Consider the following 13582-nt stretch of genomic DNA (forward strand, 5'->3'; position numbering starts at 1 on the left):
GTGGGTTGTCTGTAACACACCCCCCCGCCTACACACACACCACACTGGTCAGGGAGGTGATTGGGGGCCACCAGAGGGTCAAGGTATCCCAAGCCCTGGGAGTTTTTGTTCCAGTACAGAGGTGAGCGTGGAGGTCCTAGTCTCTGAACAGGAGGCAGCTCACTGCCCTCCGGGCTTCTTCCCTCCTTCAGGCTGGTCCAGGTCCCAGGCCTTATCAGCTCGGTCACTACCATTCCAGAGGCCAGCTGCCTCCCTTCCCGGACCCCTCCCCGGGTTGGCTCCCCCTGGAAATCTCTCCATCACTCCCGCAAAGTGGATGCAGAGAGTGATGGCTCCACTGAAGAGACAGACGAATCTGAGACTTGAGAAGTCTGAAGGGCCCTCTTTATACCCTGCACCTTGCTCCTGCCCAGCCTGCAGCACCCCAACCCAACCTCCTCCAGCGCCTTGCTGTGCTGCCCTCTGCTGATGAAATGGCTGAATAGCAGCCACATCCAGAGACCTGTGATCAGCCAAGCCAAACCAAGCAGTGACCCTAGATATTTCATAGCCAGCTCTGACCCTGTCAGCCCTTGTTTGGGCTTGTCAAGCCCTAGGCTGACAAGCCACCTCATCACTGGGAAAGGGACTTGACCTCAGCCTTTTATTGGCAGTCCTCCTTAACCTCTTAAGAACAGTTTCTTCTCAGCTAACCTCTGCTAGTCCCCTTTAAAGGGTCATCTCACAGTAGCTCCAGAAAGGGGGATCAATAGCAATGCAGGGCCTGGCATGGTCAAGGTTGACACCTGAGAGCAAGTACTGGAAAGACATACCACTGTGGCCTTCTGGTGATGTCATCCACTAGGAGGAAGGGAGGAGGGTGAGCAAGAAGCTCACTTTCAAAATCTGCTTCAAGTCTCCTTTGTGTCTAGCAGTTAAATCTGTGAAATGAATAAAGTCCCTTGTGTCTGGTAAGTGGTGAGTCTAAAGCCATCAGGAGAGTTCGGGTTTGTGTGGTTTTCTGGCACAATGGGAGGAGGTGGGCCTCTCTAGCTTGGAGACTTGCCTCAGCTGACAGAGGCACTGGCCTCCCAAGTGAGAGCAGCTGCTCAAAGGAGAGATGTGCACAACTGGAATGGCCTTTAAGAAACACCTTGAGGGTTCAATGCCAGGTTCCCTATCTTCCAAGATCCTGACCACAAAAGGCTAGCACTGCACAGCCTTCTAGACAAACGTTTCATTAGGCATTTGCCAAGCACCTACAGGGGATTCAGGGAGTAGGGATACAGCTATAAGCAAAACAAAATTGAGGTGTACAAGCTTCCTAAAACTGGGGAAAGCAAGGCAGGTAGTCTTCAATTTCCTTGAAGGGAGGGTTATCCTCCAGAAAGTAAAACCTATCCAGGCAAAGCAAGCAGCCTCCTAAGTCAGTGTCATCATTACTGGGCATATTTTCTGGGCTCCTCCCTGCCCAGACCAGCCATTGGGTAAGTACAAGAACTGGTTTCCAAACCCTTGCAATGCCCAGGCTAGGCCTGGGAAGCCCATTCTAAAGCAGCTCCCTCTGCCAGCCTTGGAGGTTTCTCTAATTCTGCTGTGCAAATTACAGAACTTGAGTCCCATCCCACCAGCTTAGGATGGAGTTCAAAGCCTTTATTTCTTATGAACACTCCAGATGATTCCAAAGCTAGAGCCTCCAATACATACTGGAAATCCCTGGCTTAGAGCCCCATGGCTCCTGCTCCCTCTCTGTCCTTTCTAACACTCTACTTCCCATATCAGCAGTTTATAACCATACTCTATAAGGGGGTTCCTATAAGGAAAGAGATAACAAAGCCAGGGTATACACAAACATGTTCACTCTTCCAGGACTTAAAAGGGTCCCACTCAAATCTGAATATTTATATTTTTATAACTCCAATGAGTAACCTGTCCCCAGCCCTACCTCCTGTTGAGGGGAGGTATAGGGTTGCCAAGGGCACTCACACACCCTCAAGTCATAAGGCTCTGCAGATGAACTAAAGGGCCAACTAACACCAGCTCTTTCCTCCGCGTGCAACAGGGTGGTGAGGTCGAGGCTGCACCGGACTGCACAGCAGCACAGGGGCGAGGAGCCAGGGGCCTTTGCCTTTCAGAGAAGAGACAAGCTGGAGGCCCTGGAGAGAGTGCCCTCAGCACCAACGCCCAACCAGTATCGGTGGGAACCCAGAGAGTGAGCAAGGGGCCGCAATGGGCAGGGAGGCAGGATGGAGAGGACACTGACCTACAGGGCCCCGTGGGGGCTTTATTTTGTTTCAATACAAACAGTCCTGAAAGAAAGTCATGTCCCTCTGGGGAAGGGATGGGAGAAGAGTGGTCTGTGTTGTTTGGAGCCCAACCTACGACCAGCAGGTAGGGCCGAGACTGCCACAAGGCAGGGGAAGATGGCACCAAGGATGACACAGTGCATGGCCCAGCTGCCGAAGGGTGAGGCCTGCTGTAGGCCCCTCATTGGTGTGGTGTTGTTCAGGGAACTCTCAGCCCAGGATGATGCAGAAGAAAGCTGAGTCCCAGAAGCCTGCTGAGGCCTGTCTCTCATGGCCTCTTTTTCCCCGGCCAGGAGCATGCTCACAGCATCCAGTCAGGACACAGGGCAAATGAGACCCACCATGGGCACCAACCAGGGAAAGAAGGGAAAGTCTCAGGCACGGACAAAGGGTGTCATGGCCCACAGTTACAGTAGGGAGGAGCTCTGAGACCCCTAGCAGAAGTCAGCTCCAAATGATGATGGTAAGACAAGAGATCACTCAGGCCTCCAGGCCGATCCAAAATGAAACGGGCCAGGTAATGTTTCTAGCCCTTAATAAGGCCCAAAGGTCCTTCCCCTCCCTCTGTCCTCTCCTGGCACCCAGAAGAGGCCACTGGTAGCAATGAAAGCAGTGGCAAGTCCAGACCAGCCTGGGGTCCACAGCAGAATTCTTGTTAGGCCTCCGCAACTCCAGAGTATGGAAGCCTAAGCTCCCAGACCACCTACAAGGATCCTTCAGCCTGCAAAAACCTTGTACTTTCCCTGCTCAGGGAAGGGCTAGGCCCAGAATAAGCCACCCAAAAGGAATCCCTCCCCTCACTCCCAGTACAGCAGGTCAAGTGAGCAGCAGCTTTGGGGCAGGATTGGAAGGACACTAGCATGGAGTAGAGGGTGTAAGGGGATGAGGCTAGGGGCTCAATCCATAGGCAAAGAACAAGGGCTGATGCTGACCATTTCCCTCGCCCAAGATCCTCCAAGGTCACCCCACTCACACACCACACAGAAAAAGTAACAGTCCCCAGCTTCCACAGGCAGGTATCCCTGGCCTGGGAATAATGAGGTTCTTGCTGCTGTCACCACCACAGGCCTGAATCATGGATCAGTAGGAACCGTAGCGATCCTGGGAGCAGGGAGAAAACAAAGTCAGTCTCTAACCTGCAGCAGCTTCCCAGCATGCACACTGCCTCCCAACATACCCTGCTGCAGAACTGAGACTTTAGGGGACTGGGTGCCCCCGTAGGAGTTCTAGAGCTAGGGCAGGGGAAAGCTGGGCACTAATCAAAATAACAGCTACCCCCTTTGAAGCTGGGAGGGAAAAGAAAGAGTAGTAAAGGTGACAAAGGGGAAATCAGTGCAGATACAGTTCACTGAGACCCAGCCCAGTTCAGGGCTGAAAAGAAGTAAGCTGCCACTTCAAGAAAAGCAAATGTTTTCTTTAAGGCTGCCAGCAGCTATCCAGAAGCAGTGTCTCAACACAGTAGAAGGCAAATCTCCAGGCACTACTCTTTAGGCCTCTTCCCCAGCCTCACCTGCAAAGAATTCATCACACCATTGGCCAGCACAGCCATCTTGCCAGCCACAGACTTGACACCCTGCTTAAACTGGGCAATGTCAGCTGTAGGGAGCACATTCCCTAGAGATACACTTCCTGTAAAAGAAAGGGAAGGTATAACCCAGAGTCTTGAAGGAAACCCTTCCCAGTCAACAGTCCTCCACTTGTGCTCACAGGCCTCACTCAACACCTATAACTCTACTGGAGCCCTACCTCCTCCATGAGTTCCATCTATGTCCCCAAAGAGGTCTGAAGAGCTGATGGCACTGCTGCCGGAAAGTTGCTGTAGCCGAGACCTGGCTTCATACTGTATTGAAGAAAAGGTAAGGCCTTGGGATCTTCTGGCCAATGATTCAAGAACTCATATAGGCCAAGCCAAACTGGTACTAAAGCCCAAAGCCCAAGCAGGGAGGAAGCTCTTGCTTACCTCAGTATCTACCTCTCGCCCAAAGAACATGTCAGATGAGATGGCTTTGGCTCCTGCAAACTTCTGACGTGCTTCACTGGACTCAAGGCCCGTGCTCCGGCTCTCCACGTCCCTCCGGTTTGTGGCTCTGAGGGGTGGATAGGGAACATCTTTGACTCTTCCTATTACCACCAGGGGAAGCAGAGTACAGAAGCCAAAAAAAAAAAAAACTGATGGCCTTTTGGCCATGGCTTACCATGCTCTATTCTGTCTGTGGCTTGGGTCTCAGGGACCCTCTCCCCTGGTGAGGAGCCTCCAAAGGGATACCAGGAAGCCCCTCCCCCCCCCACTCCCTTCTCCACACTGAAGCCAAGGCACAGACAGCCTAAGTTACCTACATTAGGCAAAGTGGAAATATGATTTGGAAGGGCCTAGGTTTCAGCCCCTAACCACTAAAGTTTCATGAAGGTGTAAGAAGCTATGTCATCACTGCTGCTATCCTACTCCTAGCTACATAATCTTCCTAACACTGGATTTATACCTACTCTCCTGCAAAGATTATCAATAGTACCCCCCAGAAGCATCCGAATGTGGATGAAAAGGTACGTGGCACTCTTGTTCTAGCACTGATTATGCACAGGCATTGGGCGAGGGGGTTTTACAAATTTCATTACATTTAATCCTTCCAACAACCCTGTGGTAGTTCTCCACTTCACAAATGAATTATCTGCAGGCAACTTACTAAGAAAACATTGCCTAGATTAAGATGGAATAAAGCTCAAAAAAAATAAGGGGCTCACTGGCAGAAAGCTTGCCTAGCATGTATAAGGTCCTGGGTTTCATTCCCAGCACTGCAATTGATCAGTAAGACAGGGACCAGAATTACGTAGCCTTCATGAAGGAGGTCAGGGCTGAATCATAAAATCAGGCCCCTCCTACCACAAAACCAGATTCCAAGCAAAAGAAGCTGCCAGGCTCCCTGTGATAAAGCACAGCTCAAACCAAAGTTGAATCCTGCACTGTCTATTGAGGTAGACACTAGCCACATGTGTCTATTTACATTCAGTTCCTCAGCTGCACTGGCCACATTTTTAGGTTAGGGCTTAACAGCCAAAGAACTAATGACTACCCACATTGGACAGTACAGATACAGAACACTGCCATCACTCCAGAAAGTTCTACGGGACAGTGCTGCCCTAAACCACTCTACCTTTCTGAAATAGGCCGGATGCTTGAAATGGTCACTTCTGGCTCCTTCTCCTCTACTCTGTCCATATCCCAGGCTGCATCTGTATCCCAGTGGGATCCAAAAGTTTCCCCCAAGGAAAAGGGGTTGTCCTTGTACCTAGGGAGACAGCAGAGTGGCTCAGAAAATCTGAATAAGGAATGAAGTAGCAAAGTCCATGCCCCAGCAATAGCCTTACTTTGGGGGTCCAGAGGCAAAAGTTCCAACATCGTCAAACAAATCCAGCTGTGAGCGGGAGGATTTTGCACTCACTGGGGTTTCCTGCTCAATCACCTGCATCTCAGACAGCACCGAGTGGGAGACTGAGCTGTGTAGGAAAGTGGAACAGGCATGAGTCCACTAGTGAGCATCAGTATCACTTCACAAGAACAGCCACCCAGCTGCTGGGTCTACTTCAGGCATCACCCAAAGCCTTCTCCCTCTGCCTGTGCACAGCTGGGCCAACCAGGCAGAAGTTGCTAGGCACTGCATGATGACCTGGGGAGCATACCCTGGAAGTGTAGACACATTGCTTTGTTTTCTCAAAAATGTGCTTCCTAGCCAATGGTTGTTTTCCTATTAACCATTTTAATAACAATGCACCAGATAGGGCTGGTGGAGTGGCTCAAGTGGTAGAGTGCCTGCTTAGCAAAGCCTAGCAAGTACAAGGCCTTGAGTTCAAGCCCCAGTACCGCTAAAAGCAAAACACACACACACACACACACACAAAATGTACCAGAATGGTCTCTCCCAGCCTTGCTGCACATGAGCCTAGGACAGATACACACATGCACAAGGAAGAACATGACAAAGAAGAAAACAAAGAGGAAGAGTAGGAGAGCATTTCCTAGCAAAGTCTGACGTAAGACCTGGATCTGGTCCCAGCATTCCCCCAGAGAAGGCCTGGAATGGGCAGGCAGTACGGTTCTTGATGCCTCACTGCTCTGTCAGTGAGGCACTTTCAGGATTAATATGATTCAAATAAATTGATTAGAAATTATCAACAACTTCTAGCTGAAGAACTCCAAGGAGTGTGCTTTAAATAGGGTGAACTGGGTTTAAGTTAAGAGATTCTGGGGCTGTGGTGTGTCTCAAATTATGGAGCACCTGCCTGACAAGCTCAAAGCCATGTTCAGACCCCAATACTGAGAGTGAGAGTGAGAGCTACAGAGAGAGAGAGAGAGATTAATTGATTCTGTTGAACTACAAAGAAGAAAAAACAGCCAGGCATGGTTGCTCATGCCTGTAATTCCCCCAGCACTCAGGAGGCTGAGGCAAGAGTATGGTGAGTTCAAGGCCAACCTGGGCTACACAGCAAGACCCTGTCTTAAAAAAAAAGAAAGGAAAAAAACAGCTGGAAAGTTGTTTATGGACTTTAACCCACTGACCAAAACAGGAAAGGGGAGGAGTCCTCAATCCCTTTTCAGAATTAAAAGTGTGTGTTTGTCTGATTGTCTGTGAATACACTAGCACCACACAGACTGAAAGGGAAAAACACAATCAACATTTTAAAAGATTAAGTTAAAATACCCAGCCCTGGGCTGGCGCAGAGTGGCTCAAGAGGTAGAGGGCTTGCCTAACAAGTATGAGGATATGAGTTCAAAACACAGTACCGCCAAAAATAATTAAAAAAAAAAAACCCAGCCTTATCTCCTTCCAGAGAAGTAGAGCACAATGGCTAAAAATACCAAATATGGAATCAGTTTTGTGTTCAAAATCTACTGTATCTATAGACTTAGCAAGTTGCTTAATAACAACAAATTTGAAAAATTTGTACAAAAGGGATTGCTATACCTCAGGCACAGTACCATCATGTCTGAGTAAGTAACTTCTCATAACAATAATAAGCTCATTACTCCTCAAAAGACCAGCCACTAACTAGCACAGGTTAAGTGAAGCCAAAATTGTTGGCCCTGGTACTATTGAATATTCCCAGTTTTGAGGGATCAAAAATCAACTGTTACTAAAATCTCTAGATGCTAACTCACAGTGTAGCACAAAATGCATTGGCTCTCCAGTACTTGCTTTTGTTAAGAAAAACACAGCAACACAATCCCAGTGATTCTGAAACAGAAAGGTACCTGCCCAACCCAGTGGCATCTGAACCACAGGGAGTATTTTGGGTTTTTATACTGTCTGGTAGCACAAATGGCATTTAGTGGCCAGGGATGGAGCAGGGACACTAAACCCCTATAGTTCTCAGGGAGATCTTGAAAAGTAAAGAACTGTCTCACCACTCAATATGCCCTTAGTGTCCTCACAAATAAACACCATTCTAAACTCTTAAATGTATTGAAATAGCCCATGATCCTATTCACTCATATGGCAAATATTTAGGGCATATACCTTCTGTGTGCCAAACGCTGTACTAGGTGCTTTAAGACAATAAACAAAAAATAAAAGACTAAGTGGACAGAATCCTAAATTGCTGGGAAGACTCTGCTTTGGTTCCCAGAAAAACAATAGCATTTCCCTGACTATGGCTGAGCCTCACCTTCGGGATATCAAGCCCATGCCCAGCCTCTCAGCCTGCTCGCGCTTCTTCCCTTCAAGATTCTGTAGCTTCTTCTCCTCCTTCTTGCGATCAATCTGGAGTTCCTGATAAGCCAGACGCATAGAAGCAACCCTGAAGAAAATAAACAGTCAGATGCTGGTACCCATGCTACCCACCAACTCCCACGTAAGCCAGGGGTTCTGCAGCGAACACGCACATGGACTCCTCAGCCTGCTTCTTGGCGTCTGCTGCCTGCTGCTCACGGAGCTTCTCTGCCACCTGGGCCTGCCGCTCAATCTCACTGAAGCTCTGGTTGCTCACCTTCTGGGCCCCTAGGCCTTTTTTGGCACCCAGCTGGGGAGAGAACCATGTGACATGGAACTTTGCCAACCAGTCTCCTCTGCTCCCTCCCAGGCATAGACACTGTAGCCACACTCACAATGAATGGTCCTTCTTAAAGTTTAGGGTCAGAAACGGGAGCCCAATGAGCATGGCCAGAGAACAGTGGTTCTGCTGGAGCCGGGAGTGACATGCCTCACTTAACCCCAGAGGCCACAGAGAATAAGGGCATCAGTTAATGCTGACTAGGGCCTGCTGTGTATCAAGCACTCTGCTAAGTACTAGATGTGCTCAATTTTACTGACTGCTCCCAAGAGCCTCTTGAGAATGGACATCTTTAAATCCCGGTCACAGACAAGGTTCAGACAAGTTAAATGCCTTTGCCAAAGTCATACAGCTAGTACGTGGTAAGAGTCCAAGGGTGAACTCAGGCAGTCCACTATAGTTCTAACCACCCTACCACACTGCTTCCCCCCACCTACCCCTTTCTTAGCTGCTACTGGCTTCTTCTTGCCAATGATGGAGCTTTTCAGTTCTGTGTAAGAAAGAGGATGGGCATAAGCTAGGTCAAAGGAAGGTCAGAAGCACCAGCTCAGTCCACACCATGCAGCTTCATGGCAAGAGCACCTAAAAAGAATAGCTTCAGACAAGGAAACACAAAGCTGCCACCACCAGTTCCAACCTAGGGTGTCCAGGCCAAAGACAAAGTTAGGGGAGCTTACTGCTCCCAGCAAGTTGCAACAGGTGCCTAGACCTAAAGCATAAGCGACTAAAGTCCCCAAACCAAAGTGAAGACTGTTAGGCAGGGGCAGATGCTAAATGCTAGCCTCAGCTCCTACAGTAGGGAGCTGGTGTGCAGGGCCAGGCTCCCCAAGCAACTGCTTGTTACCTTTGGCAGGAGGGGCCCCATTCACTGACAAATACACGGATCCTGGAGAAAAAACAGACTATGGCTAACATGGAGCTCAACTCAGAACCTCCCAAGCCCAGAGGCCTACACAGGGCTTGCTTCGAACCAAACTATACCAGCTTTCTCACGGAATGAGTTGGACAGTCACTCTGCTGACTTCCTGCCCCAACCCCCAAGAGTCAACAGAACCAACGTCAGCAAAGGGACTATTTACCCTAACCAAGTCTGAAGGCCACCAAAGAGTTGAAAAGAGCTGAGTGGCTCAAGTGGTAGAGTGCCTGCCTAACAAGCTTGAGGCCCTGAGTTCAAGCCCCAGTGTGTGTGGGGTGGGGGGGAGGAAGGAAGGAAGGAAGGAAAGAGCTAGTGGAGTGACTCAAGTGATAGAATGCCTACCTAGCAAGTGTGAGGCACTGAGTTCAAACCCCAGTACTGCCAAAAAGAAAGTAAAGAGCTAAAGAGCTGAAGGACAGGTACTGGCTTTAAAAGGACAGTGTCACATGACCTCTAGCCATCAGCAGCAGTTCAGAACTGTCACCCCACCCCATGAAGTGGAACAGACAGGCCAGCCCTGCTTGATATCAGAGATAAGTGTCTGGTCTCATGCTAGTCTCTTTGGCTAGATCCCGCTCCACACTCAGAGGCAACCCATCCACGTTTGACAGTTCAAAGAACCAGCTCTAAAGTCAATCACATTCCCAACCCCAGAAGTCAGAAGCTCAGTCTCCTGTGGCCTTAATCCGTATGACCAGGCAGCACAGATCTGGAAAGAACACTGAGGCCCACCCTCTCCTAGCCACCCTACACCCACCAGCTGTTATACTGACCCACAGAGGATTTGGGTGAGGTGCCAAGCAGGTCAGTGTTGGGTCCATGCTCTGGCTCTGTAGGTGCAATGACAGGAGTTAGGTATTGAGATCCTAGCATCCTGCAACCTCCCCTTAAGAGAAGTGATGGAACAAGAGTCACTGGCTTTCCTCAGCTGGTCACCAAAAGATACAAGCCCACCACTTCCTCCAAGGGACTGATATGAATTTCATCCCACCCAAGGATATAGGAAGTACCACCCACCCCCTCACATACATTCCTATTCCCTTAGCTAGCTAGACCCTTCCTAGCTCCCAGTCCTTTCCCAAGGCCAGGGCACTCAGTTGGAATCTGGGCTGAACTCACGTGCCAGGCCACTGCTCTCTGCAGACGGGGCTGGCTGCTGGATCCCTGAAGGCTCAGTGGCTGGCGCATCCCAGGCAGGGGGCTGAAAAGGAGGCCAGAAGCCTCGGTGAGCCATTCCTGCTGGCAAGGAGCACCAAGAACCTACAAGTACCTTGTGGGTACAAGGCCCCACTACTAGCCATGAGGAAAGGAGACTGGAGGTTAGCAGGTAAAATTACAGTTGCAATTCACCATGGAAAAATGATGCAAGCCCCACTCCCCCCGCCCCAACACCTAACCGTTTACTTACAGTCAAGGGACTGAAGCCTATTCCCCTAACAACTCTTAGGCAATTACCATGTGCTAGGCACAAGTCTAAGAACTAGTCACATACAAACACATTTATCATTACAACAAGCCCTATGAGATAGCTAATCACACCATGTCAAAATTTTAGAACCTGAGGTTCTGACACGTTAAATGATATGACATCAAAGAAATGCCTAGTAGAGGAGCAGGGATGCAAACTGAGAATCTGACTTTAACATCCAGTGCGCCAACAGGGGAGGGAAATCTCTCATTGTCCCCCAACTAAAGTGCTTTTCTATAAAATCGAGAAAAAGTCTGTGGCTGAAGACTGCTTGAGCCTTTGAGAAGCTTCTCTTCCTCTCCACCACCCCAATTCACAGGGGTCCATTTCACATGGGATCCTCCTATTGTACTCCTACTCACAGAAGGAAGAAACACCTACCAGCAGTAGGTGCAGCCTACCTGCTGGTCTCCCTAGCAGGCAGCAGTCACCAACTCAGTGAGCCCCAGACGTTCTCTGAAATATCACATTCTAGGCAAGGGCCATCTTTGCCATGATCACAGAGGCCTTGGTCTTGGTAAGTAATCCAATTGTCAGGAACAACTGGGGTAAATTTCTCCTGTTGGTACTCACCTGAGTGTGTTCTGTGAAGAAATCAGAGTCCTTCTTCTCTGGGGAGTGACTAGGAGCACTGCTCATATTGTCTATCCAAAGCTGGAAGAGGGAAAGCCCCATAAAACACAGGGCACTGAATACCTCCCTAACCCTACCTAATTGCTCCAAAAGTCCAGGAAGAAGCGCTTACATCAGTGCCATGCCTAGCCAGGGCTGCACTTCCCAGCTGACGTATCTTCTCCCGGTACATCTGGGCAGCTCGGCTATTATATTTAGTGTTGGCATCATTGGCTGTGCATCCATGTTGGCGGAAAAAGGCCGTCTAGAGCAAAGCAAAGAACAGTGCTATAGATAATTCTCACCTGACAAAAATGTATTGTCTATATGAGACGCCTCCTTTTAATAGTTGAATTATTATTTTACAGGATGACACACTATTGACACCAGCAATTTTTCAGAGAGGTGAAGTTCTTCCAAAATTCCTGCAAAAAAATACCATGCCTCCTCCTATACCCTGAGATAAAAAAGAATGAAGCCCAGTCCTCACCCAACCTTGACTGAGGACAGCACACCATGCTCATTGTACCTGTCCTCCTTCTAGGAAGCCTGCCAAGACTTCAATGACTATGGAGGCCCCAGCTACCTGGCCTTTTCCCAGTTTAGTTTGAATTTGAAGTACCTGTGAGAGGAGTTGTGACCAATTTCCAAATTTAGGAAACAAGTGTATACTGGTGGTATAGACCAGAAAACCCTCTAAACAGAGAAACCAAAAAAGTCCAAGGAAGTCACTGCAACGTTAGTACCCAGGCAAAAGCATAGGGAGATGATGAGGGTAGGTAAAAGGAGCTTTACCGCATTGGCATTCCCGCCGACCTGCATACATCTCAGCTGCAACCAGCTCCAGTTGGAATCCAACTCTGTGGACCTGTGTACAAGGGCTGTGTGTCACCTACCAGCCGATACTCGGAGACAAGCATCCCTGGCAAGCCCACACCTGTCATTTGCCTTGGGCTGCTGTAAGCGTCCAGGAAACATACATCAGTCACTGCCCCCATTTCCTCCACTCTACCCTGTGCTTGAAAGCTTTGTTCTTCACCTGTTCCAGAGGGTACTAATTACTTCCGCAGATCCGAAAGGAGGTCGCATTCTCAGGCAGGCAAGCTCGGATTTGGCTTTCCCCTTAAGGATGGTCACAGTGTCACTAGGGAACTGTTGGGCCGGCCGATCTATCTGCAACAAGGCCAACGCAGCTACTTTCCCTACACTAACGCTCACTCTCAAGTATGTGAGGAAAGAATGGAGTTAAGGCGGAGACAGCTGACTATGTGGCAAGGGGCCCGCATAGGCGGCTCCCTCCCGCAGGAGGCTACCAGACACCCGGCTCAGCCCGTATGTTTTGAACACCAAATTCGGAGCGGTCCAAGTCAAAGTGGCCACTCTCGCTGATCACAGGTCGGGTGGAAGCTCAGCAACGGCGCGGAGAACCCACCTGATAAAGCTGAGATGGACGCCCAGTGAGCGATGCACCCCAGAGCAGTCAATGCACAAGAAAACACCATACGTGATGCTGGCCCAACTCGGACTCTTGGCGCCGCAGTCGAAACAGGCCTGAATAGAGGAGACGGTAAGCGAATGGTCAGAGGCCCAGGGTCGAGGCCGGCGCTAAAACCCCAAGAACACCACCTGCCTCCGCTCCTCTCCCTCCCTCAGGACCCAGGGAGCGGGAGGCTTCCCCTCCGCCCGCGCCTGGCCCCGCGCCCCTCCCGTCTAAGCACCTTGTTGGTTGGAATTGCGCGAAGCCTCTTAAAAAGAGTCTGGATCTCGGTCTTGCTCGGCTCCGCCGCCATTTTCTCTCCTTCCCAGACACAACCGCGACAGACGCGTGCTGCGGCGGGCCAATCCGCGGCGGGGAAGGCGGGCTAACCCCGCCGGCCACCGCGGGGTCCCGGCCAGCAGGGGGTGGGGTGATTCCACCAGATCTGGACCAATGAGCAGCCGGCGGGACAGGAACACGACGTCAGCAGCTGGGAGCTCTGCAATGGTCAAGAGAGTGAACGCCCCTCCGCGCCGGGCCAATCGCAGCCAGGCAGGCGACGGCTCGCGCGCCGGCCCAAACTTCCTCGCCAGCGCCGCTCAGACACCCGAACGTCCAGAAGGTGGGGACGTGAGCTGCAAGAGGACGGGAGGCCCAGGGCCTATCTTGGGTCAGTTATGGATAAATGAATAATGACTAGCAGTTTTCCAAGTCTTTCTTGTCCCACCGGCCAGAAAGGGAACACACACTGGGCGAGGGACGGGAGGAGGGCATCCCCGGAG

At 50.3% G+C, this 13582-nt stretch overlaps 2 protein-coding genes and 1 long non-coding RNA gene across 19 annotated transcripts in view; 2 read left to right on the plus strand and 1 right to left on the minus strand.

Moving 5' to 3' along the window:
* Cstpp1 (centriolar satellite-associated tubulin polyglutamylase complex regulator 1) overlaps positions 1-10588 on the plus strand; it is a 220558-nt gene extending 209970 nt beyond the window's left edge. For 13 of the 16 annotated variants that reach the window (XM_074044760.1, XM_074044797.1, XM_074044798.1 and 10 more), the window contains 2 exons: positions 2042-2191; positions 3995-10588. In XM_074044760.1, coding sequence (XP_073900861.1) covers positions 2042-2191; positions 3995-4079 — 235 coding nt within the window. In that variant the 3' untranslated portion in view covers positions 4080-10588. Of the gene's footprint in view, positions 1-191; positions 3000-3994 lie in introns of those variants that run through there. The other 3 variants (XM_074044771.1, XM_074044763.1, XM_074044769.1) reach the window with 2 other exon arrangements.
* Positions 2239-13174, minus strand: Arfgap2 (ARF GTPase activating protein 2). 2 transcript variants are annotated; one of them, XM_020179142.2, is made up of 17 exons: positions 13042-13174; positions 12756-12874; positions 12119-12191; positions 11457-11588; positions 11285-11365; positions 10363-10444; positions 10017-10073; positions 9172-9213; positions 8765-8817; positions 8161-8297; positions 7944-8075; positions 5649-5777; positions 5435-5569; positions 4246-4372; positions 4032-4125; positions 3796-3914; positions 2239-3386 (listed from the first exon to the last, which is right to left on the minus strand). In XM_020179142.2, exons 1-17 carry the CDS (start codon positions 13111-13113, stop codon positions 3366-3368), a joined length of 1605 nt encoding a protein of 534 aa, XP_020034731.2. In that variant the 5' UTR covers positions 13114-13174; the 3' UTR covers positions 2239-3365. The 2 variants fall into 2 exon arrangements, with proteins under 2 accessions (XP_020034731.2, XP_020034733.2); XM_020179144.2 differs by lacking the exon at positions 9172-9213.
* Positions 12749-13502, plus strand: LOC141413653 (uncharacterized). The gene is made up of 2 exons (XR_012438389.1): positions 12749-12890; positions 13130-13502. It is a non-coding gene; the product is annotated as an uncharacterized lncRNA (long non-coding RNA).
* The last annotated feature ends 80 nt before the right edge of the window (positions 13503-13582 follow it).

The sequence above is a fragment of the Castor canadensis genome, chromosome 1, assembly GCF_047511655.1.
Source record: "Castor canadensis chromosome 1, mCasCan1.hap1v2, whole genome shotgun sequence".
NCBI lineage: Eukaryota > Metazoa > Chordata > Mammalia > Rodentia > Castoridae > Castor > Castor canadensis.

What these genes read in the sequence shown, in the direction of transcription:
- Arfgap2 (XM_020179142.2), bottom strand. Translation starts at nt 13,113, where the DNA reads ATGGCGGCGGAGCCGAGCAAGACCGAGATCCAGACTCTTTTTAAGAGG. An exon ending in TCGGCGGGAATGCCAATGCG is followed by an intron (nt 11,589 to 12,118) that starts GTAAAGCTCCTT and finishes GCTTTGCTCTAG; the next exon opens with ACGGCCTTTTTCCGCCAACA. An exon ending in GTGTGATGAATTCTTTGCAG is followed by an intron (nt 3,387 to 3,795) that starts GTGAGGCTGGGG and finishes CCCTGCTCCCAG; the next exon opens with GATCGCTACGGTTCCTACTG.